Source organism: Rhinolophus ferrumequinum, chromosome 12 (genome assembly GCF_004115265.2).
Source record: "Rhinolophus ferrumequinum isolate MPI-CBG mRhiFer1 chromosome 12, mRhiFer1_v1.p, whole genome shotgun sequence".
Lineage (NCBI taxonomy): Eukaryota > Metazoa > Chordata > Mammalia > Chiroptera > Rhinolophidae > Rhinolophus > Rhinolophus ferrumequinum.
This window is the reverse complement of record NC_046295.1, coordinates 921,216-944,563: the sequence shown is the minus strand read 5'-3', so window position 1 is coordinate 944,563 and position 23,348 is coordinate 921,216. Positions and strand designations below refer to the sequence as shown.

The following is a 23,348-nucleotide window of genomic DNA, read 5'->3' as shown; positions in this document are numbered from 1 at the left end:
GGGAAAGCCGAGCCTCAGAGGCTGGAGGCCCAGTGTCAGGGGGCACAAACAGACTCGTTGACGCAGTTACTGTGTGCGGGGTGGGCCCCCAGGGTTTACCGCCCCCGAAACCCAACAACACACACAGCCGCGGCAGTAGTGCCCACTGGCCTTCCTTCATGGCGCGCCCGGCAGTTTGCGAAGTGGCCAGGTTCTTGGCTTCATTTTATGAATTCAAAGTGTCCACGACGGGCGCGCATTGGTGGACGTGCCTAGCCCACGACCACGCGAGGCCCGGGCCTGGGAAGCCAGGACGCAGCGCGGTGTCCTCGCCGGGAGAGGGAGGGGTCGTTGATGTCCCGCGAGCCGGCCCTCTGGGGCCCGGCCCGCCCCGGCTGGGGGCGGAGCCCGGGACGAAGGCGCGCGGCGGGGCGGGCCGGGGCGTTCCCGGGGCGGGCTCGCAGCCTGGGACCCACGGCGGAGACGCGGGAGGCCTTCAGGCCCGGAGTGAGGCGGCCCCAGCGGCCGCATCATGGATTCGGGTCCCGAGAACTACGAGCTCAACGGCGACCTGAGTCCGGGCTCCCCCGGCTCCCCGGACTCCTCAGTAAGCTCCCTTCCCCCGCACCGCTGTGCGACATTGGCTGGCGCCCGCCCTCTCTGGACTCCGCGTCCGCGAAGCCAGGGTACCTATCGGCGCCGGCCAGCTGCGCGCTGGGTCGGTACTGCGGGTTGGCTGGAGTCGCCGCCCAGCGCCTCGCCCGCGCCGTCGGGGGCCTGAGCGGTGGTCCCTGGGCTCCCGCTATCCCGGCAGGTGAACAGGGGCGCAGGGAGGGCTGGCAGGCTGCCCACGCCTCCCAGCGGCCCGGCCTTCCCCCTCCTGCACCGCACTCTAACTTACTGCTGCCGCTTCTCCTCCCGCTCGCTGCGCGCGCGGGGTGGGCGGGGAGGATCCCAGCCTCTGGGCCCTAGGCCAGCAGCAGGCAGACAGCTACGTCACCCACGGTGTCCGCGGCGACCGCACCATCTGGTGCGTGCCCTGATGGGGAACTTGGGGCCGCTGTGGCCCCGCTCCTCTCTCTACCCCCAGGCCCTCTGGCAGCCTGTGCAGTCTGCTCTGCCGACCTGGGAGGGCAGGGCGGTGGGCACGGGGCAGGCCCTGGCAATTGTCCCACCCCCACATTAAGGCCAGTGCCCTCCTGCCCTTTGGTCGGCAAGGCCCAAGCGGTGGTCCGTGCCACTTCTGGCCGAGCACTTCCGCAGCGCTTGTTTGTGAAGCAGTCCTGGGCACAGCACTCCGGGATTGGTTGACTTTGGACATTCTTTCTGTTTCTTACCCTCTGGGGATGGGGGCAGGGCCAGCAGCCTCTCAGCTGTGTGAACCTGACTGGGACAGACAGCTGACAATGCCCAGGTGTGGGTGACCAGTCCTGGAGATGCCCTGGTGGCAGCCTATGTTGGGGTAGGGAAGGGGTAGGACCAAGTGGGGCAAGTGAGGCTCCACAGGGTCATCCTCCCCATCCTTCTCTGTGGCAAGTGTTTCTGAGGACGCAGCCACCTTGCTGGCCCTTCAGTAAATCCCGACAGCCCTGGGGTGGCACAGGATGTTTGTCCACGGGTTAGTGATGAGGAAACTGAAGACTGAGAGGAGCCCACACTTGGCCCTGCCCTGGCATGTGAGCACTTTGGAGCAGTGGGCAGTGTGTGCTTGAGGAGGCTGCTTCACCTCCCTGGGCCTTCTGTCCATGGTATGAAAGGGAACAGATGACCCCTGCCTGCCTTCGGCGAAGTAGGGAGAGCATGGCAGGTAACAAACGTCAGATGGGTTGGAAGTCGGTTTAAAAGCGGGGGGATCCTGGTCACCTCCCAGCCTTGGCTGGGCCCTTTACTCCACGCCTGCCTTGCTTGCCTCATCTCTGGAGCACTGCAGTGTCTCTGGGACCAGAGTGAGGGAAGGAAGGGTGGTGACACTATGCCCCATAAGCAGAGCAGACAGAGAAGCGCCCCCCGCCCCCGGCCAAAGTGCTGAGGGAGGTGGCGGTAGGAATGTGACATTGGTCCTAGGCCCTGGAAGATGCGTGGGCTGTGGGTGTGTTCCCCACGGTGTGAGGGGCATCCCAGGCAGAGGGAACAGGGAGGGGCCCGTAGGCTGGCCACGGAGCACTTTGGGGCTAGTTAGAGAGGAGGTTCAGTGATGCGAGGTCAGCCTTGCTGGGAGCGCCTGTGAGAGTGAATGCTTTCGCCTGGCTGTCCTCAGTCACAGGCAGGGAGACCTTGGGAGGGGTGGCCAGCCTCAAGGCCACCCAACACGGTGCCTCAGACTCCACCTTCCCCTTCCCTCCCTCAGGACTTGCTTCATTGTGTTCTTGGGCACGTCCCTCTGTGCCTCAGCTTCTCATATGTGAAATGGGTGGTAGCAGTGCATCTCTCAGAGGTCGACCTGAGGACTAAATGAGCTGTGTGTGGAGTGCCGCAGCCAGCCAGGCACACCATGTCATTGACATCTCCGCCTGCCACATGAGACCGGGGGTGACGCCCAGGCAGGCACCTTCCCCAGGAGGCACTTGTGGACTTCCCCCTGCGCCTCTCCTGGCACTCCTGCAGCCGGCCCTTCCAGCGGCCCTGCCAGAATCTGAGCCTCAGGTACCTGTGTGAGGGCAGGAAGAAAATCTTGCCTAAAGGAGGGATAAACCCGGGGGTCTGAAGACACATCCCCACTAGGTTGGGAACCCTAGATGGCAGGGTGGGTGGGCTAGGTGACTGCTGTGTCCCCGGCATGCCCCTGCCTGTGGGAGGACAAACTGGGAGGCCTGGCCTCGCCATGTGACCTTGGGCAAGTGCAGACCTGCTGCAGCCTCAGTTTCCTCTTCTGTGATGGTGCGGAATGGCTCACCTCCCTGGGTGGCCGGGCCTAGGAAGGAGTTCGTGTGTACCCCGTGAGCAGACCAGGGCCAGGGCAGTCGGGAGCTCCACAGATGCACCCCTCCGTGTGCCCAAGCCCCCACAACCCTCAGATAGGCCCATCAGCCCGTGGCCCCGCAGGAGTGATCTGATGTTTTTGTTAAGTCAACTTGCTTTTGGCTGCCAGCAGGAGGAATGGTAAACATCGATTTTATTGTGAAAGTGGCCCACGGCTATGTCATGCCCAGAGTGGCTTGGCTTGGGGGCAGCTATCCTGGACCCTACAGCAGATGCGGGTCCTGGCAAGCTGACAACAGAGCAGGGAGGTGGTAGGACAGGGTGGGGCAAGGCTCCTGGGGCCGCATCTGGGCCATGCACAACCTCAGCTACTGGGGAAACTTTGCTCTTTCATTTCTGCTTTCCTGACAGATCCCGAGGCTGACAGGGTCCTGGCCAAGTTCTAAATGTGGACACCCCAAGTCCTGATGTGGACACAGGGTCACTGACAACCAGTGCTGACCCTGCAGGAAGTGGGTGTGCCCAGCCCATGGCCCCGCTGCCACAGGAAATTCTTCTCCCCCCTTCTCTTCCCTTCTCCCTCCTTCTCCCCCCACCCCCCAACCAAACTTCCTGCATGGAGCTGGAGACATTTTGGCTGGCTAGGTGGCAACAGTTTGGGGACGGTGTGGGCTGATGTGGCCCAGGCGGGTGCCTTCACACAGCCTGTGTGGTGGGCACAATGGCAGCTCACGCACTGGTGGGTCAGACAAGGGACACCCAGGCCCTGCCAGAGCCAACTTGGTTCTCAGATCCCACACTTCCTCTGGTGCTGACTGAGCCCGAGGTTGGGTTCCTGCACAGGAGGGACTGCAGCGGGCCAACAGCTGGAGATGGACACCTAGGACCCGCCAGTGCCGCTCGGCTTACACGGACAGCCCTATTTCCCAGGCTTGTCCGTTTTCTTCCTAGTTGCAGAGTGGTTTGATGGAGTTCATTAATTAGCTTGCACAGTTTGTTTGGGAGGCAGTCTTTCAAAGCCCTGAGGGCTATGCGGGGAGGACCATCCGCCCTGCCCCAGCCGGCTGTGTTCTGACCAGCCCCCAGGCCTCTGAGCCCCTGACTGCCTGGTTTATAGATGTGAGGAAACCGAGGCACAGGGCAGGCCCGCATTATGTCCGTGGTGTGGCGGGGTATAGGGATGAGAGAGGGTAGGGGCCGGTGGCAGCCCCATTCAGCTCCCAACAGGCTGGTCAATGAACCACAGAGATTCGGTGGGGTCCCTGGTCTTTTGCTCTGAAGCTGTGACCATGGGGGGTGGAAGAACAGGCAGGGAGTTCCCATGTGGGCTCCTTGTTCCATACTATACTCAGGATTTGGGGTCGGTGGCAGAGTGGGGGTCAGGCAGGATTGGAGGGAGTCAGTAAACAATCCCGTCAGGTCTTGCAGGGGGTCAGTGGGCCTCAGCCCTGGCCTGGCCCAGCCTCCCAGGGAGGCAGGGGTTAGGAGACGGGGGTGGGCCAGAGCATCCCTTATGCTGGGACCAGAACTGGGCGCCCAGGGTGTCTCAAAGCTGGGCTCAAGTCCAGTTCTAACTCCCCCCCATGAGCTGAGCACGCCCAGCAGTGTGACCTGGGGTCAGTGGCCTGGGTCCCTGTGAGCTGCCTGTGAAGAGCTGCCACAAAACCTTCTGTCTACGGAAGGTGGGTGGCCCTGCAGAGAGTCAGCTATCTCCCCAGAAGGCTCCTCCTGGCTTAGGGAAGGTCACCCAGCTCCTGGGACCGCAGTTGAGAGTTTGGGAAGTCCTGTTGGCCCTGGGCACATGTTAACCAGGGTTCTCTGCAGTGCCCAGATCATGGCAGAGGTCTCCATGGGAGAGTTCCACCCAGGGTGGCTCCTGGCAGCTGAGTGGGCAGGTGGCGGGTCCACACCCACAGGGCTCCAGACCTGCAGGAGGTGGCTTCCAGGGCAGTGGCCTCCTTGAGGCTCACCTGTACAGTGGTCACCTCCAGGGCCCAGAGATCCCCCCCAGAGTTAAGAGCCCCCTTCACCCCTCCCCAGGAGGCCTGGGGCGATCAGGACAGGCATGGGGGAAGTGTATCAGCCCTGGGCCCCTTCCTAAGTTGGACGAGAAGTCACACCATATCCTGGGCAGCCCTAAACTTTGGGGCAAACAGGCTTGGTTTGAATGCTGATCTGCCCCTCCCTCACAGTGGCTCTGGCAGCCCCCAAGCCTCAGTCTCCAGCTCTATAGAATGGGAGAATCACACTTTCTCTCCTGGTTAGTGGGAGAACTCAGTGGATGGCAGAGCTTCCCAGAGTGCAGCCTGGGGATTACAGAGGGGGAGACCAAGGCCGGCAGCGGGGGAGCACATTGTCAAGGCCACATAGCCAGGCTATGGTGAGCCAGGGCTTGACGCCCCTCCACCCCCAGCCCACTATAACTGTACAGGTTGAACAGGAAGCAGATGGCCGCATGGGCAGGAAGCGCCGTGCACCAGGAGAGGTGTATGGACAGGGCTCTGAGGCAGTGGCCAGACCCCCCGAAGGTCCACAGTGCCTGCTCTGTGGCCCTGTTATACCCACTGGAGACTGAGGCCCAGAAAGGGCTGGCTGTGCTGAGATCATGCAGCTGGGCCTGGGCAGGAAGCCTTTGAGTGCTCTGCCCTCACGGGCTGGCCCTGGACCCCAGCCCCCTCCATGGGGCCTGATGGGACCAGTGTCTGTCAGCCACCAAGGCTTCTGAGCCCCGGGGACTGGGTTCAAATCCCAGTGCAGCCCTCACTTGCTATTGGCTTTAAACAAGGGGCTTCAGTTTACCCACAGTAAGCGGGTATGAGGTCAGAGGGCCTCCCCAGGTGAAGGCCCAGGAAGAGGGCACCCAGCTGAAAGGTGAATAAGGGCCCCCAGGACAGAGGACAGCAGGGGCACAGGCTCCCTGTGGTTGGAGTGCTGCCACTGCCAGCGTCATTCTGTGTTTGAATGTGTCTGTGGCTGAATGGCATAAAATACTGAAATGGTTCAGGAGAGCTCAGAATAAAAAGGAAGTCTTCCTTCTGCTCAGAGGCCGCCACACTTAGCCTGGGCGTGTACCCGTGTGTGTGTGTGTGTGTGTGTGTGTGTGTGTGTGTATGCATGTATACTTGTGTATGTGTTGTGCATATATGTGTATGTATAATGTGTATGTGTGTGTGCACATCTAGTTACATGTGTATGCAGGCCCATGTGTATGTTTATGTATGTGTATGTGTATATGTGTGTTCACATGTGTATATATACGTGGCTTATGCATGGTGTATGTGTATGTTTGTTTATGGTATGTGCATGTATGTGTGTATGTAGGGGTGTGTAGATGTGTGTGTGTATACGCTCGTGTATACAGATGAGGCCCAGAAGCGGGGAGCCCCTGTAAGGTCTGCACCTGACTTTTTCTCTGGGTTTGGAGACTGGGCATTGGTAGCTTCAAGTAACAGCACTTTGCACTTTTGTTCAAAGTGAAACATAGGAGCACACCACCAACTCAGGCCAGCACCTCCCACATCGCACCCCCAGAGGAGCACACATGTGACAGGGTGTGGAGCTAGGGCACATCCTTATGCTGTGGGGGACACAGGCTCTCAGGCAGTGGGCAGTCTGCTCCAAACCCTGGGGAGGAGCAGCCATGCCCAGGGGTGCAGGGGCCTGGGGACAGTCCACACAACTGTGGTGCAACTGTAGACCTGGCATGAGGAGGCAAAGAGAAAGCCCACATGGAGAGTTATAGGGGAGACCCGGGGCTTGACTGTGCGTGGAGCACCCCAGAGAGCAGGGCTGGGGCCTGGGTCTGTGGAGGAGGCCTTCCTGTATGTACTTGGGTTTAGCATTTTAAACCAGGAGGATTTGCTGCTTCACAGCCACTTACTGAGGAAAGGTGGGGCAGGTAGCAGAGATACCTGTGTTCAGCATGCCCAGCCTCCCTTCCTCCTGGGCTTGTTATTCTGGACTAAATTTAAACCTAAAGACACACTGTAAAAGCAAGGCCCACCCTTCTGTGTAGGTCTATATTTTCCCGGTAAAATTTCCAGCTGCAGAAAGTGGAGGCGGACTGAACACCATGTCGCTTTTCCTGGTGCTATGTGGCCCCTCTGGCACCCGCCTCCCAGCCCTGCATCTTTCATGAGTCTAGAAACAGGATATCCTGGGCCCCAGGAGGCCTGCCTGCTGACCAGTCCCCTGGGAGGCCTCAGGCCCAGCTTGGCGGCTCAGGCACCAGTGGACAATGGGCCAGGGCTCAGGGGCTCAGACTTGTCCTTGGGGGCTGGGGAGGGGCCTGGCCAGGGGCCGTTGGAGGTCACCTTGACGTGGGCTGACCAAAGTCATTGTGGGGAGGGGGCCCAGGAGTGGCAGGGAACCTGCCCTGAGGCCAGGGTGTTCTCAGGCAGAGATGAAGGAGGAGGGGTCCGAACTCTACTCCTGTTTTATCAACAGGAACAGGAAGGCAGAGTAAGTGCAGGAGCCCCACGGTGCCTGGCACTGTGAGGGTGGCCTCAGTCAAGACTTCTCATCACAAATCCTGGTGAATAAAGGGGGCAGAAGGAGATGTTTGGAGGGGATGGATATGTGACGGCCTGGAGGGGGTGATGTCACACATGGATGCTTGTCTCCAAACTCTTCAAGTTGTTTACATTACATATGTACAGTGTTTTGTGTCAATCATACTTCAATAAAGTGGTTTAAAATTGTTTTAATAAAAATGAAGGAAGAAGCTAAGCGCGACTTCAGCATAGCAAGCCGAGGCACCCTTGAGCACCTGTGTGCCCTCTGCATCTGGGAGGTGGCCTGGGCAAGGTCACTGGTCCAGGGAAGTCTTGTTTCACAGCTGGGACCCAGCTCCGGTCCTGCACACACGTCACTTCCGCCCTGGCACCAGCCACCCTCCCAGATTGGGGAGGAGGGGAGGCACGGCCCTGAAGGAAAGGGCATCCGGGGAAGGCTGCCAGATGCTGCACCCTGGTAGGCAGGCACTGGGAGCAGTTTCCAATCTGAAACCAGAGTGTGTGCTGCGCTTGTGTTTGTGTTTCCTTTCTCTTCCAGGATTCGATCCCTCGGGAGGGTGCAGCAGGGCTGCACTGCCTTCTCTGGGCCTCTTGTTCTGTTAATATGCCCTTCCCTCTTGAGCCCTCACCTGGGCCCACTCCTGCAAGCCAGTCAGCCCCCACTTCCCCACCAGTCCCGGAGGAGACCTGGGTGGGGCCTGGGGTGGGCCCAGGCCTGCACCCCTGCCTGCTCCCTGCGGGTGGGAGACTCACGACTGCCCCCTCCCCGCAGCCACGCCGCTGGGGCAGGAGCCGGCCCATCAACGTGAACCATTACGCCAACAAGAAGAGCGCAGCGGAGAGCATGCTGGACATCGCGCTGCTGATGGCCAATGCCTCCCAGCTGAAGGCTGTCATCGAACAGGGCCCCGGCTTCGGCTTCTTCGTCCCCCTGGTGGTCCTCATCTCCATTTCCCTTGTGCTACAGATTGGTGTGGGCGTGCTGCTCATCTTCCTGGGTAGGTGCCTGGGCAGGGCCAGGTGGTGAGACGGCCTTGGGGCAGCCCCACCCCGTGGGCAGCTGGTTCTCCTTACATACTTCCAGGGATGGGATGCTCACCACCTGACACCCTCTGAGCGTGGAGGTTGCTGGCCCTCACCTGGCCATGAAGTCCAGGATGTGGCCCCCAGAGAGACCCCCATGGCTCTGTCCTTTCACCCACCCAAGTTGAGGATGCAGGAAAATGTTATAAACATACTAGAGCTGACATTTATTGGGTACCTGCCATGTGCCCTCTAGTCCTAATGGTGGTCTACAGGACTAGATGGTGGTCCTATCCCCCCAGCAGCCCTGTGCCCCAAGGTGAGGGTCAGGGCCAGGTACACCAGGGCTCCAGGGCTGCCTCTCCTCCTGGCTCTGTGGCCTCAGGTGGTTACTTGGCCTCCTGGGCATTAAAGACAGGGTGCTGGGTATGTGTGAGGTGGCCCTTGGGGTGGTGCCTCCCACTCCCCTATTCTATGACCATAGGCACCAGGCCCCTTCTGGGCTTCCAGCCAGCCAGCTTCCCAGTTAAGACCCATGGTCGGTCGTGTGTTAAAGTAGGCATGTTTCTCTGGGAGACAAGTGGGTCCTACAGCACCGCTTGGCCGCAGTGCTGGGCCCAGTGCAGGCAGCCTGGGATGCAGCCATGCTCTCTTGCCCACAGTCAGGTATGACCTCAACAACCCGGCCAAGCACGCCAAGCTGGACTTCCTCAACAACCTGGCCACGGGCCTGGTCTTCATCATCGTGGTGGTCAACATCTTCATCACGGCCTTCGGCGTCCAGAAGCCCGTGGTGGACGTGGCATCCCGGCAGTAGGGCTCAGGTGAGTTGGGAGGGCCGACCTGTGCGTCCCGGGCCGCTGACCCAGGAGCAGACCTCGGGGCTTGGAGCCTCTCACCAGGAGCCCCATGACTGGGCCCCTTAGGGTGGGCACCCCTGGACACATACACCCCCACCACACTCAGCCCCTGTCCTTGCTCAGAAGCCAAGCACCGGCCAAGATTGTCCCGCTAAGGAGCCGGAGCCAAGGGAGGCCGGTGACCTTGTAACATGCTCAACACAGCAGCACGACTGTGCAGTCTGGGCGCTCAGACACAGGCACCTGCGAGTGTCACGAGGGCAGATGCAGAAGGTCAGCATAGTTCAACATTCTGCTGAGCTTGATGACCGAGGCCTGGGGCATGAGTGTCCTGTGTCTGGGACCCGAGCCAGGGCTGCACACCACACGTCCATGCGACCTGGAGCCCAGCGCTCACTCCTTAGATCGGCCCCAGAGGAAAGGTAGGCACCACGAACAGGGTGCCCACGGCACAGTGGGAACCCCCCAGAACCCTCTGAATGCCAGCTTGTTCCCTCATTCCTAGCATGAGTACCAGACCATTTATTAATCACCTACTGTATGCCCCAAACACAACCCTGACCCTCCCCACGCATCAGCCCCATGGCGTGAGTCAGCCCCTGCTCTCCGGGTTTCCCATCAGAACGTTCCAGGACTGGGCCTTTAAATCCTGCAGTGACCCAGGAGGGCTCGCCCAGGTCAGAATTGAGCCCTTCCAGATTTGGAGCAGCCTCAGTGATCATGGACTGGTCGCTGGACACGCCACTGAGGCAGGGTCACGAGGACAGGACCAGGGCCCCCTGGCCTGGGTGGCCCTCATGCCTCTCCTCTCCTTTGCAGATGCTCAGATTGTGCATAGCCATAGCCACAAGGACTTCAGAAGCTGCCTCATCCTTGGTGCCCACCTCCCTGCGTGGCATTTCCTGAAACTGCCAGAGCCTAGGACTGGACTGGAGGCCACTTGGGCCACTCTGGGGACTACTCCATCCTCGGCTGCTCCTCCTAAAGCAGGGACAGCAAGACCCAGAAGGCAGAACTGGAGATCCCCAAGAAGGGTCGTGGTCAACACGGACACGTGGGAGGCCTGAGGATGGGCAGCAAGGGGCCAGGGCCGGCCTCAGTCTCAGGATGTTTCCAGAGGGACGAGGAGAAGCCCCCCTCAGCCAACATACCCCCTGGGGGACCCATGGCCTCTATACTTCCTGACCCAGGAGACTGGACGTCCAGCTCCTCCGCTGGCCTTCCACTGTGGCTGTGGTCCCTGCAGACGTCCTCCACTAGCAGTGACTGGGCAGGGGCCTGGGGCCTGAGGCCCCACTTTCCTAAGCACTAATGATCAATAAACCTGATACTCCTTCTGTGTAGCTGCCAGTGCTGTCCTCCACCCCCACCCCCAGGCCTGGGCCCTGCACTGTACCCCCAGAACCCAGCTTGTGCTAGCCTCCCCGCCCCCCAGGCCAGGGCCCTGTCCCATACCCCCAGACCCCAGTCTATGCTGTCCTCCCCACCCCCAGGCCTAGGCCCTGCCCTGTACCCCCAGACCCCAGCTTATGCTGTCCTCCACCCCACCCCCGGGCCTGGGCCCTGCCCTGAACCCCCAGAACCCCAGCCTATGCTGTCCTCCCCACCCCCAGGCCTGGGCCCTGCCCTGTACCCCTAGAACCCCAGCTTATGCTGTCCTCCACCCCTACTCCCGGGCCTGGGCCCTGCCCTGTACCCCCAGACCCCAGCCTATGCTGTCCTCCACCCCTACTCCCGGGCCTGGGCCCTGCCCTGTACCCCCAGACCCCAGCCTATGCTGTCCTCCACCCCCACCCCCGGGCCTGGGCCCTGCCCTGTACCCCCAAACCCAGCCTATACTGGCCTCCCCTCCTACTCAGGGCAGTCATGGGGTCAAGGTTCGAACACAGGTGCCTTCTCCAGAACTGCGAGCTTGAGCAGCTCCCTTGGGTCCTGACACGTTGGGTCAGGTTTTTCGGCAGGTAGTAGGGTCTTGGGTGTCTAATGCCCTAGTGTCTTTTTTCCTTCAGAGCACTGAAGAATGGTTCAAAGAGCTCCTGGTAGCCTGAGCCCAGGAGACGGCATGTCAGTGAGTGTCATCACAGGTCATCGTTTGTTTTATTAGGAGCCTGCCTGTGGCTCCCCGCCCATCCCATCTGGCTGGGGCTCCAGTGAGTGACACATGCTGCACTGACTGCCAAAAACTTAAGTGTGAACCTCCCAGAAATGGGTTCACTGACATGACCACACATGATAACCAGGTCAGAAAACCAGCCTTGACACAATATTGCTGCCCACATGGCAGACCTATAATGCAATGCCAGGCTTTCCACTAGCTCATTTATAGCAGAACAGAACAAAACCCCAAGGTCTCGCCCCCTGCTCTGATTGAGGGGCTCCCAGGTGTTTCCTCAGATCTGGTTCAGGTGGAGCAATTTTTAAGGTGACTGGCCTGGGGTGCCTGTGTCAGAGCTGCAGAGCAGTGGCTGGTCCCCATGTCAACTTTGGGGGTGTTTGGGGTCAGAAGCCAAGACCCTCCTCCACAGCGGTTGGAGGAAGGGTGGCACGCAGGATGCCCTTGGGGGAAGCATCCTCCATTGGCATCTCCAGACGGCCCCCTACTGTCCTCAGGGCACTCGGCCTGGTGACTCCTGATCAGCCCCTCATGGAAAGTTCCAGCACTCACTGCTTCCTGCAGCCTCATGCCACGTGTCTTTCCTCCTTACCCAGTGGTGTGGCCCACCCTAAGGTGGTGCCCAACACCGCCCTACCGGCAGGCCTAGCGAGCGTGCCAAGGAGAACAGGGCTGGCCCAGGCACCTGCAATCTTGCAGAGACCCCAAAAAGGACCAGCTGCTATCTCGGGGGGGCTGGCCTGTCCCCACGGTCCTGCCTGGAACCCCCAGCTGCTTCCATCTACCCCCAGGCCTACAGGGCCTGAGCCCTTACTCTGCCCCTTGTCGCCTCCACCATGACCCTGCCTGTCCCACCCCCTTACCTCCTTGAGGTGGCAGGCCTGCCCTCACCTGGTACCCTGCGCGTGCCTGGGATACCTGCGAACGCCTGAGGCCTTCACCCCTCCTCCTCTCCCCATCACATCTCTTCCCCATCCCCACCTGAGCCTGTGGTGGCTCCAACATCTGTTCCCTTAATATGGTCAGGTGACCCCGCAGTCCGGTCTGTGGGGCTAAAAGATCAGCTCTGCACAAAGCTGGTGGGTGAGACATCCAGTCCTGAGCTTTGCTTACAAATTACTCCACAGGGAAATGATGAAACAGGGTTGGAAAAGTGCTAGTGACTGCAGCGTGGGGCTACCAGGTGGCTCTGCTCCGGTGAGTGTTCCATAAAGAGGGTTTTTAAAGGTGATGCCACATGGGACAAGGTCCAAGAAGCAAGTGAGCAGGTGGACAGTGAGTGGACACATCTTTGTAGCCAGGATGCAGGGGGTAGTAGGGGGGAAGGCGCAGAGCTGTGCAGCAGGCAGGCCCTGGGATGGGTAGTGAGGAGGTTCCTGGACTCACACCTTCTCTCCTGCTGGTCACTGTGAACACACCTACTTTCCCCTCTCACTTTTGGTAGGAAGCAGCAGGCGGTCAGGCCCTCTCCTTGCACAGGCCCTCTTGCCAGCCTGTCTGATGTGTCCCGTCCCATCCTCCTTGCCCTCCTGCTCCCAGACATCCTAGTGTATCTAGGGCAGTGTCCAGGCCCCCTCCCACCGGCCCAGCTCCACCCACACAGTCCCTGGGATGGCCTGGAGTGGCCTGTGGCCTGCAGTATGGCTGGCTGACAACCATGAGGGAGGGATGCCAGCCCTGTGTTCTGGTCTCATGAGGCAGCACCTCAGACATGGCCAACAGATGGACTGGTTCCACCTTTGGCCAGGACCGGAAGTCTGCCCGAACACAGCTGAAGAGGGACAGCCCCAGATGGCTGGACTGAATCCCGGGCCACCAAGTCAGTCTGGCCTCCCTGGGTTCTGGGGGCATTGGGGACAGGGCATGACAGTGGGTGGGTCTGTGCATCCCGGACCCCCAAACGCCCCATCCCAGGTAGGGCTGTGCTTCTTGACCCCAATGGTCCCTGTCCCCAAGTGCCCCCACCAGGCACACATGATGGCCCCCACCTCTCCCTCCACCAGCTCCCAGGCTCAAACCTCAACAGCAACTCCAGCCCCCTGAGCCTCACTCCAGACACATCCCTGTGTCAGGCCTTGGTTTGTACTGCCGCTTTCCAGGGTCAGCCCTGAGTTTCTCCCCACAGGCCTCTGACCTCTCCACTTGTCGCTGTCACAGTGGGCTATTTATGTTTACTTAGCCTTTGGGGCTGTGGGCTGGCCTCACTGACCACTGTTTCTTCCTGGTCAGTGTCTGAGCTTCACCCACCCTTGCCACACTGGCCCAAGACCAGAGCGGCACCCCAAAAAGGAAGTGTCCCCAAGGGCAGAGGGGCGCTGCCTGAGATGAGGGGGGCGGGCCCCATTCATGCCTGTGCTTTTACTTACTTGGTCTGGATCGGCTGTCCTACCAGATACCACCATCCACGGCCTGTGTCCTTGGCACTATGTCCGGCACACAGTAGGTGCTCAGTTAATGTATACAGCATACCCACTCACTCAGACATGTGTGCCAAAGCCCAGAGAGAAGGCCCAGGTGGACCCAGCCCCCAGGTGTGACAACTTTCAGTGGCTCTTTCTGGACCCTAACACACCCACTCCTGTATAACTCCCCTCTCTGCCCCACTCCGGAGCTCAGCTTTGTCCCCCCGGGGGACATCAGAGACCCCGAGAGTGAGCAAAGGGTGTAGAGCAAGGAGATGCATACACAGAGTTGGGGTGATGCCACAGAGGGACACACATAGAGAAGGGGGCTTGGCAGAGGGACGAACCTTGAGGCACTATGAACCCTGCATGTGGGGGGTGCTGAGTGAGACGGGGGAGGGGGACTGTATGCTTACCCTTCTTACTGTAAACGATAGATGATTGTAAAATGAATGGACAAGCGATGATACATTTATCCATTGGTACCGTGTTTCCCCAAAAATAAGACCTAACCAGAAAATAAGTCCTAGCATGATTTTTCAGGATGACATCCCCTGAACATAAGCCCTAATGCGTCTTTTGGAGCAAAAAATTGATATAACACTCGGTCTTATTTCTGGGGAAACATGGTACATGATAGATGATAGATGGGTGATAGGGATATGTATGATTAATTGAATACTTGATCGATAGATAAAAGATTAATGGATAAATAAATGATAGATGATAGACAGGTAGGTGATAGATAAGTGACAGATGGACAGATAAATGATAGCATATGATGGACAGATAGGCAGGGGTTGTCTCCAGGCTGCCCTGCCAGTGTCTTCAGGTGAGGAAGCAGCTCTGTGCCTGTGGAAGCCCAGGCAGGGACCCTCCGTCTATCCCAGGACCTTGCTGGTGTGTCCTCATGGCTCAGGTCCCCTGCCTGCATCCCAGGGCACCAGTTTATGCTGCCTGGCTCAAACACTGGGTGTGTCCTCCAGGCCTGGTTCACTCTATAGGTTTCCCTCCCTTGCCTCTCCATCCCCACCGTCCACACTTGACCTGAGCCAAGGAGGGAGGAGGAAGGACAGGCAGGATCAGCCATGATCATCACCACCCTGCCCACCCCCAGGAGGTGATAACCAGACAGGGTGGGGCTGCTGGGCTGGGAGATGGCCATTTGCTCCCATACCCACCACACCCACCCCCTTCCATTTTCCTCCTCCCACCCTCAGGGGTCTTCCACCTACCTTTAATTGACTAATTCCTCTTTCCTCATGGCATTATTTTTATAAATCAAGGGGCTAAATGTTTTAATGTTTTTCTTCTCTTTCTCTCAAGTATGTATTTCATGGGGAAACTAACTTAGCGCTGGATCTGTGTGGCATGGGGAAGCTGCCCCAGGGCAGCGACCCTTCTCCAGACCTTCTTGGCCTCTGCCCTCCAGGACCTCTCAGCTGGGAGATGTGGTTCTGCCCCACCTCCAGGTAAGATAAAAATCAGCTGCCACCTGGCCAGTGCTGAGTGAGGGCCCCACTCTCTAAAAGGGGTCCCGTTCTTGCCCTCATCCTACAGGTAAGCTGACCAAACTCCAGCGGGCAGGCCTGGGGACAGAACAGGCCCACCCAGCTCTCCATCTCTGGAGCCCCCTTGGACCCCGACCCCTCACAGATACTCATCTGTGACACTGGGGGTCCCATGGCAGGGGCCTGACCCAGGGCCTGGGGTTTGTGGAGAGGTTTGTGGGGACACAAGGGGCCCGAGTGGGCAGGGCTCCCTTTCAGCCTTGCCTCAGAGCTGACTGGGTGGGAACTATAAATAGCACCCCCAATTCTAGCAGTGTCAGCGCCCCCCCCCCAACCTGGCCCTTTGCCTGCAGAGTCAACACCACCCTCTTGCAAAGGGGAACCCTGTATTGTGCAAGATGCAGCTGCATTTGGGGCTCCGAAAACAAGAGCCTGTGGCACACCCGGTTTGTAACCATATCCCTCCCGGTCAAGAGCCAGAGACCCAAACTCCCTCCCTCACAGGAACATCCACTAATCAGACACATGGCCCTCCTTCATAGTACACCGTCCCAACACCCACTCCAGGCCCCTACCTAACCAACACTTCATACCCTCCCTCCCACCCTCCATCACACCCCCCCTCACACCTCCTTAACACCCTCCCACATACACTGGCCCACTCTCTGCCTCACACCTTTCCTTACTCCCTCCCTCACACCTCCCCTCACACTCACTCTCTCACACCCTCCCTTACTCCCTCCCTCACACTCTCCCTCACACCCTCCCTCACACCCTCCCTCACTCCCTCCCTCACTCCCTCCCTCACACCCTCCCTCACTCTCTCTCACACCTCCCCTCACACTCACTCTCTCACAGCCTCCCTTACTCCCTCCCTCACACCCTCCCTCACACCCTCCCTCACACCCTCCCTCACTCTCTCTCACACCTCCCCTCACACTCACTCTCTCACACCCTCCCTTACTCCCTCCCTCACACCTTCCCTCACTCCCTCCCTCACTCCCTCCCTCACACCCTCCCTCACTCCCTCCCTCACACCCTCCCTCACACCCTCCCTCACTCTCTCTCACACCTCCCCTCACACTCACTCTCTCACACCCTCCCTTACTCCCTCCCTCACACCCTCCCTCACACCCTCCCTCACTCTCTCTCACACCTCCCCTCACACTCACTCTCTCACACCCTCCCTTACTCCCTCCCTCACACCTTCCCTCACTCCCTCCCTCACTCCCTCCCTCACACCCTCCCTCACTCCCTCCCTCACACCCTCCCTCACACCCTCCCTCACTCTCTCTCACACCTCCCCTCACACTCACTCTCTCACACCCTCCCTTACTCCCTCCCTCACACCTTCCCTCACTCCCTCCCTCACTCCCTCCCTCACACCCTCCCTCACACCCTCCCTCACACCCTCCCTCACTCCCTCCCTCACACCCTCCCTCACACTCCCTCCCTCACACCTTCCCTCACACTCCCTCTCACACCCTCCCTCACTCCCTCCCTCACTCCCTCCCTCACACCATCCCTCACACCCTCCCTCACTCTCTCTCACACCTCCCCTCACACTCACTCTCTCACACCCTCCCTTACTCCCTCCCTCACACCTTCCCTCACTCCCTCCCTCACTCCCTCCCTCACACCCTCCCTCACTCCCTCCCTCACACCCTCCCTCACACCCTCCCTCACTCTCTCTCACACCTCCCCTCACACTCACTCTCTCACACCCTCCCTTACTCCCTCCCTCACACCTTCCCTCACTCCCTCCCTCCCTCCCTCACTCCCTCCCTCACACCCTCCCTCACTCCCTCCCTCACACCCTCCCTCACACCCTCCCTCACTCTCTCACACCTCCCCTCACACTCACTCTCTCACACCCTCCCTTACTCCCTCCCTCACACCTTCCCTCACTCCCTCCCTCACTCCCTCCCTCACTCCCTCCCTCACACTCCCTCTCTCACACCCTCCCTCACTCCCTCTCTCACACCCTCCCTCACATATATTCCCTCACATCTTCCTTCACACACTGTCCCTCCCTCACACAGCATCCCTCACACACTCCCTCCCCACACACCTTTGGTAATGGGAGCTCTTTCCCCACCCCAGACAACCCCTTCCAGCCCCTGCACAGCTCTGGAGGAAGGAAAGGCACCCCAACACTGTGGTAGCCATGATGAGAAACTACAGTCATGGATCCCTTAAGGACAGGAGTGTGTTCTGATAAATGCCTTGTTAGGTGATTCCCTTGTTGTGCATGCATCACAGGGTGCATTTACACAAATCTAGATGGTACAGCCTACTGCACACATAGGCTATATGGTTTAGCCTATTGCTCCTGCACTATAAACCTGTTCAGCATGTTGTAGGCAACTGTACTGCATACTGTAGGCAACTGTGAAACAATGGTAAGTATTTGTGTGTCACAACATATCTAAACATAGAGAAAGTACAGTAAAAATACGGTATGAAAGATTAAAAATGGTCCACCTGTATTGTATATGGCACTTAACATGAATAGAGCTCACAGGACTGGAAGTTGCTCCAGGTGAGTCAGTGAGTGAGTGGGGAAGGAGTGTGAAGGCCTCGGACGTACTGTCCACTACTGTAGACCTTATAAACTGTACACTTAGCCTACACTAACTAAATTTATAAAAATGTTTTTTTTTAATAATAAATTAACCTTAGCTTCTGTAACTTTTTTACTTTATAAACTTTTTAATTTTTCAACTTTTTGACTCTTTTGTAATAACACTTAGCTTAAAACATAAATACATTGTACAGCTATACAAATATTTTTTTCTTCTATATGCTTTTTTCTATTTAAAAATTTTTAATTTGTTTTACTCTTTAAACTTTTTTGTTAAAAACTAAGACACAAACGTATTATTAGCCTAGGCCTACACAGGGTCAGGCTCATCAATATCACTGTCTCCACCTCCACCCTTGTCCCACTGGGAGGTCCTCGGGGGCAGTAACAGGCACGGAACTGTCATCTCTTATGACAACAATGCCTTCCCCTGGGATACCTACTGAAGAACCTGCCTGAGATTCTTCTTGAGGAGGCGTCACTCTTTCCAGAAATATGTCCATGGTGCTTTGCTTGGTTTATTACTTTTTTCATCAGAGATTTTCTCATAAGTAGATAATACACCATGAGCATTCCTCTCTATTAATTAACATATGGGGGGTGCCAGAAAAATGTATACAAGTGGACACTTTGGTCAACGTTGCTCAAGCAGTAGTTCGACGTAATCAGAAGTGTCTGGATGCTGACGGTAACCACTTTGAGCACCGCTTATAATTGCAGAAGTCAAACATGACTTGCATTTATCTTTTGTTGTCGGTATACATTGAGTATTACAATTTTAATACAGTTCCTTTCTTAAAATGTGTATACATTTTTTTGGCACCCTCTGTATTTTATTGTTGGGGTCCTCGTTTTCAAACTTTTTAAAGATCTTGCTGAGTTCTACAAAAGCTTCTTCTAGGCATTTATTGGATTTCCTTGTGGGATCTTCTAAATTTTTCATTCATTGTCTTAGAGGTCCTTCTTCTTTTTCTTCTCCTGCAGTTTCCTTTTCTCCTGCCTCTTCATCAGCTACACGCTCCTGTTCCAGTCCCAACAACTGCTCATTAGTCAGTTCCTCATGAACCCCCTCTAGGAGCTCCTCAATGTCACGTTCACCCACACCCAGGATACAGTGGTTTGCCATCTCACACAGTCTTGGTGATTTTTGCAACCTCCTCATCCTTGGCAAATCCTTTGAAGTCATGGATGAACCTCTTGAGTGTCTTCTTCCAGATGCCATTCATACACTCCTTGGTGACTTCACCCCAAATCCCAGCAAGGTCATAGATGCAGTCCTATTGCATCAGTGTCTTCCTCAGTTGCAGCAATAGCCTGGGCAAAATTACCCCCAGATAATACACCTTTAAAGCTGCTATAACTTCTTGACCCGTTGGGTGGGTCAAAGAGGTGATGTTTGGAGGAAGGAACAGCACTCTGATACTGGGATGAAGATCACCAATAAAAGAGGCTATCTGGGAGCATTATCAATAATAAGCTAAATCTGGAAAGGTATGTTATTCTCCAAACAGTACTTCTCCATTTCACTGACATAGTGATCGGGAGGGCATCTTGGGAGAGGAGCTGGGTCATCCATGACTTCTCATCGCTCCTGCAGTACACCCACACTGTGTGCCTGTTGATACAACGGAAGGCCCTGGGTTCTCACTGTGCCAGTCACGAGGGGCTCCCGTTTGTAGCCTGCAGCACTGCCCCCAGGCAAGACTGTTATCCTGCCCTTAACAGCATTGAAACCTGGCATCGACTTGGCCTTCTTATGGGTGAAAGTTCTTTCAGGCATCTGTTTCCAGAATAGGGAGGTTTCATCCATGTCAAATATTTGCTCTGGCAAGTAATTTCCCTCCACAATCAGCTTATTTAGCGTTTCCAAAAGCTCCTCACATCAGCACTCTCAGACTCACCACCCACTTTCACATTACGTAATGAATAATGAAACTTGAGTTATTTAAACCACCCAGAACTAGCAGTAAATTCATTGTCATAGTTGGGTCCAGCCTTTTCTTTCAACACTGTAAACAAACTTATTGCTTTGGCCATGATAGTTATGGTCCTGAGAGGGACCCACTTCTGTGCCTGGTCTTCAGGTCATTAGAAGTTTCTCCATGTCTGATACAGGGTCTTCTAGAAGTTTTGTTAGTTTCATTGCCTTTAGTGAAGCAGATCTATTAACATCTTCCATCACTTTGTTCTTGTTCTTCAAGATCGAAGGGATCTATGGTCCAGTGGGATATGCCTGAGTGGTGATTTTCTACCTTCACAGCCCTTAATAACTTTTAATTTTGTTTCTAGTTCAATCACTTGACGTAGCCTCCTACTGGCAACATTAACAGTGGATTTGTATGCTTAGGGTCCATGAAGAACAGAACGACATGAGATTAGATCAAGCACAAGAGAAAATGGCGCAGTCAAGAGACGAGTTAAACACAAAATGTATGATGCTACTGCCGGCATAACACAGCTACTGTTTTATAGCAAAATCTTATTGTAAGTAGATAGAGTTCACTCTAAAATAACGATAAAAAGTATAGTATAGTAAATATATTAACTAGTAACATAGTCATTTATTATATGTATTATGTACTGTACATGTTGCTGTCACAAGGCCCATGTGCTCAGGGCATCAAATATTTAATATTCAATAGATAAGAGTTTGGAATAATGAAAGGTTTTATTTATCAAGACAATGCTGTAACAAGAAGATGAGAGCTTTCCACGTTTCTCAAATCCGTCTTAAGAGCACCCCAAGTTCCAGCATCCTATATATCTAGGGAAGGAAGGAGGGATGGGGCAAGAGGTCAGAATCTCCAAATCTCTTTGTTCCCAATAGGTCAGACCAGAAGTTACTCAAGTCTCAGGCAGAACCCCTCCAGTCAATTAGCATATCTATAGAAACTCTGGGCTGGAATTAAGGTGGAGTCAGGGAGGGAAGCAGAAGCATTCTACCTTATTACATACATCATTGTGTGTGCTATACTTTTATATGACTTGCAATGCAGTAGATTTGTTTACACCAACCAGCATCACCATGAACATATGAGTAATGCTATGATGTTACAACAGCTATGTCACTAGATAATAGGAATTTTTCAGCTCCGTTATAATCTTATGGGACAACTGTCATATATGTGGTCCGTCGTTGACCGAAATGTCTTTATGCGGTGCATGACAGTATTCTTACTGGAATGTTAGGAAGGGCTTCCTGGAGGAGGTGGCATTTTACCCAAGACCTAAACAGTGAGTAGATGGGGGATTAGTAAGGAGTGTTCCAGCCAGGGGAACAGCATGTTCAAAGGTGCAGAGACATGGATCGTGAGCAGTTATCATTGCTGGGGTGTGGAGATGGGGAGTCCAAGCAGACAGTGAGGGCCGTGAAGCAGGAGGGCCAACAGGAGACGTTCTGACCTGTTGTGCCTTTCATGCCCCTATGGATTTAATTCATTCCAGGTCACAAATACTGACTAACCAGGTGGTTGACAAAGTGGGGACCTCATGGCGGGGGGTGAGGGAGGTGGGGGGTGCTGAGCCTAGACACCCACCGCTGTCCTATTGTTTTCCCTCCCTAAATCCCACCCTAAGAGAAAAGGCCTTTGGGGGCTCTGAGCAGCTGAGGGCAGGTGGGCAGATGGGAGAGGGGCCTGGCCCGTTGGTTGTGCCAGGAGGCTGGGCCGTTACAGATCTCAGATCCAGACCGGGAGTCTAGGCATTATCAGGGAAGGGGCGATATCATTGAGGCTGAGAGTAGGGGAAGGGTCCAAGAACAGCCTGGGCTCAGAGACTGGCTTTGGACCTCGAGGGCAGGGTCTTGGTGGGTCATGGACGGAAGTAAAAAGCAGTCACAGGAATTGGCCTAGTCCAAGCCAAGGGACAAGCACCCTGGACCATCACAGCTCACCAGAGGGGTCCTGAGGCCCTGGGATAGGCACTGACCATGCCTCACTCGGAATGGCACCCTCCTCAGGGCCCTACAGAGCCATGGCCTCGCAGGTGTCAGGTGACGGGCCCGCTTGTCTGTTGGACATTTCCTCAAAGCACTGCTTTAGTCTGTCCAGGCTGCTACTCGTATAACAGGGTCCATAGCCTGGACAGCTTCAACAAAAAGGGCATTTATGTCTCAGTCTGGAGGCTGCAAGTATGAGATCAAGGAATCTACAGATCTGGAATCTGTCACCTTCACCCAAGTGTCACTGTCACCTTTACACCGGCATCTCTGTCGCATTTCCCTGTATTTCTATCACCTTTTCCCAGCTTTGTCTCTCAGAGAGCAGAACAAACATAGAGAACACCCCAGGGCTTCTGCCCAGAAGAAATTTACCCAGGAATCAGGATCTTGCCCCTCGTGGCAGGTAAAGAGACTGCAGACTGGACAGGACATGCCAGGCTGAGCCACAGGGGTCTGCTGACCTTGAGAACCTCTGCTGTCCCCCAAGTTCAGAGCCTAGAGGAGGCACAAGCACTAGTCCCATCTGCCTGGCAACCAAGAAGCAGCCTCCAGCCCAGCCTTTGTAACGACAGAGATAGTTTACATGGGGCTTCGATGGCTGCAAAGGATTGGAGAGCAGTGCATCTTCCCAGCCCTGGACAGGCCCCAGAGAAGGGCTGGAGGGGAGTCGGCGGGTTCACAGTATCTCTCACCCCGGATCCCAGCAAGGCCAAGATGGCTCCCATGTGGGGCACAGCCACCTTGGGCTCCATTCAGCCTGCCCAGCTCAGGACCACAACCTTGCTCTCTCTACCAGAAACCTGCTTTGGCTAAGCCTGCCAGCAAAGTGGTAAATGCATGGAGCACTTTGCAGGGATGGAGGTTTAACTGAGCAGTGCTACTCCAGACTGTGCTCGCGAGGTTCCCAGAGGAGGCTCCCATTGCACGGATGCCTGGGGTGGCAGAGTGGGGGGTCAGGCAGGTCGTTGGTGTTGGCAGGTGGGAGGGCTCCTGAGCACAGCTCTCCTGCCCTCACCCTTACTTCTCTGACAGGCACACAGTGAAATAGTACCGAGCTAGCCGCATGCCGCTGGCCACCGTGTCCTTGAGCTGATTCCTCTGTCCCCATCTAGTTTCCCACTCCCCATGCTCTGAGAACCTGCCTGGCGCCTCCGGAAACCCCCTGAGGAAACTGCAAACTCATGATGACTCTCGGGTTGACAAATATGCTTCTGTTTCCCCAAAAAGAGGCTGGGGGAGGAGCTCATAGAGGGAGGTAAACAAAAGAGAGACCCATTGGGGGCGGGGCTGAGGCCCCAGCAGCATGCTCATGTATGTGCATGTGTGTACAGGAAGGTTGTGCACGTGTGTACACATGGGCGAGTATATGGGAGTGTGTTGTCCATGTGTGCACGTGTGTATAGTGCCTGTGCACATGTAGGGAGGGCACGGGAAACCCCAGTCTCAGTTGCTGTGCGGTCCTGGGTTCAGAACCTCAGGTCCCTCACCAGTAATGAGGGTGGT

The 23,348-nt window shown here is 56.3% G+C and overlaps 1 protein-coding gene across 3 annotated transcripts; it reads left to right on the top strand.

Annotated features, from left to right (window-relative positions):
• The first annotated feature begins 417 nt into the window (after positions 1–417).
• Positions 418–10,638, top strand: NINJ1 (ninjurin 1). 3 transcript variants are annotated; one of them, XR_004424726.1, is made up of 6 exons: positions 452–586; positions 2,327–2,622; positions 8,185–8,410; positions 9,098–9,259; positions 9,419–9,717; positions 10,115–10,638. XR_004424726.1 is itself a non-coding variant. In XM_033123923.1 (5 exons), the coding sequence occupies exons 2-4, from the start codon at positions 2,431–2,433 to the stop codon at positions 9,250–9,252; spliced, it is 573 nt and encodes a 190-aa protein (XP_032979814.1). In that variant the 5' UTR covers positions 452–586; positions 2,327–2,430; the 3' UTR covers positions 9,253–9,259; positions 10,115–10,638. The 3 variants fall into 3 exon arrangements, 2 of the variants coding, with proteins under 2 accessions (XP_032979815.1, XP_032979814.1); XM_033123923.1 differs by lacking the exon at positions 9,419–9,717; XM_033123924.1 differs by lacking the exons at positions 2,327–2,622; positions 9,419–9,717 and having other exon boundaries at positions 418–586.
• The last annotated feature ends 12,710 nt before the right edge of the window (positions 10,639–23,348 follow it).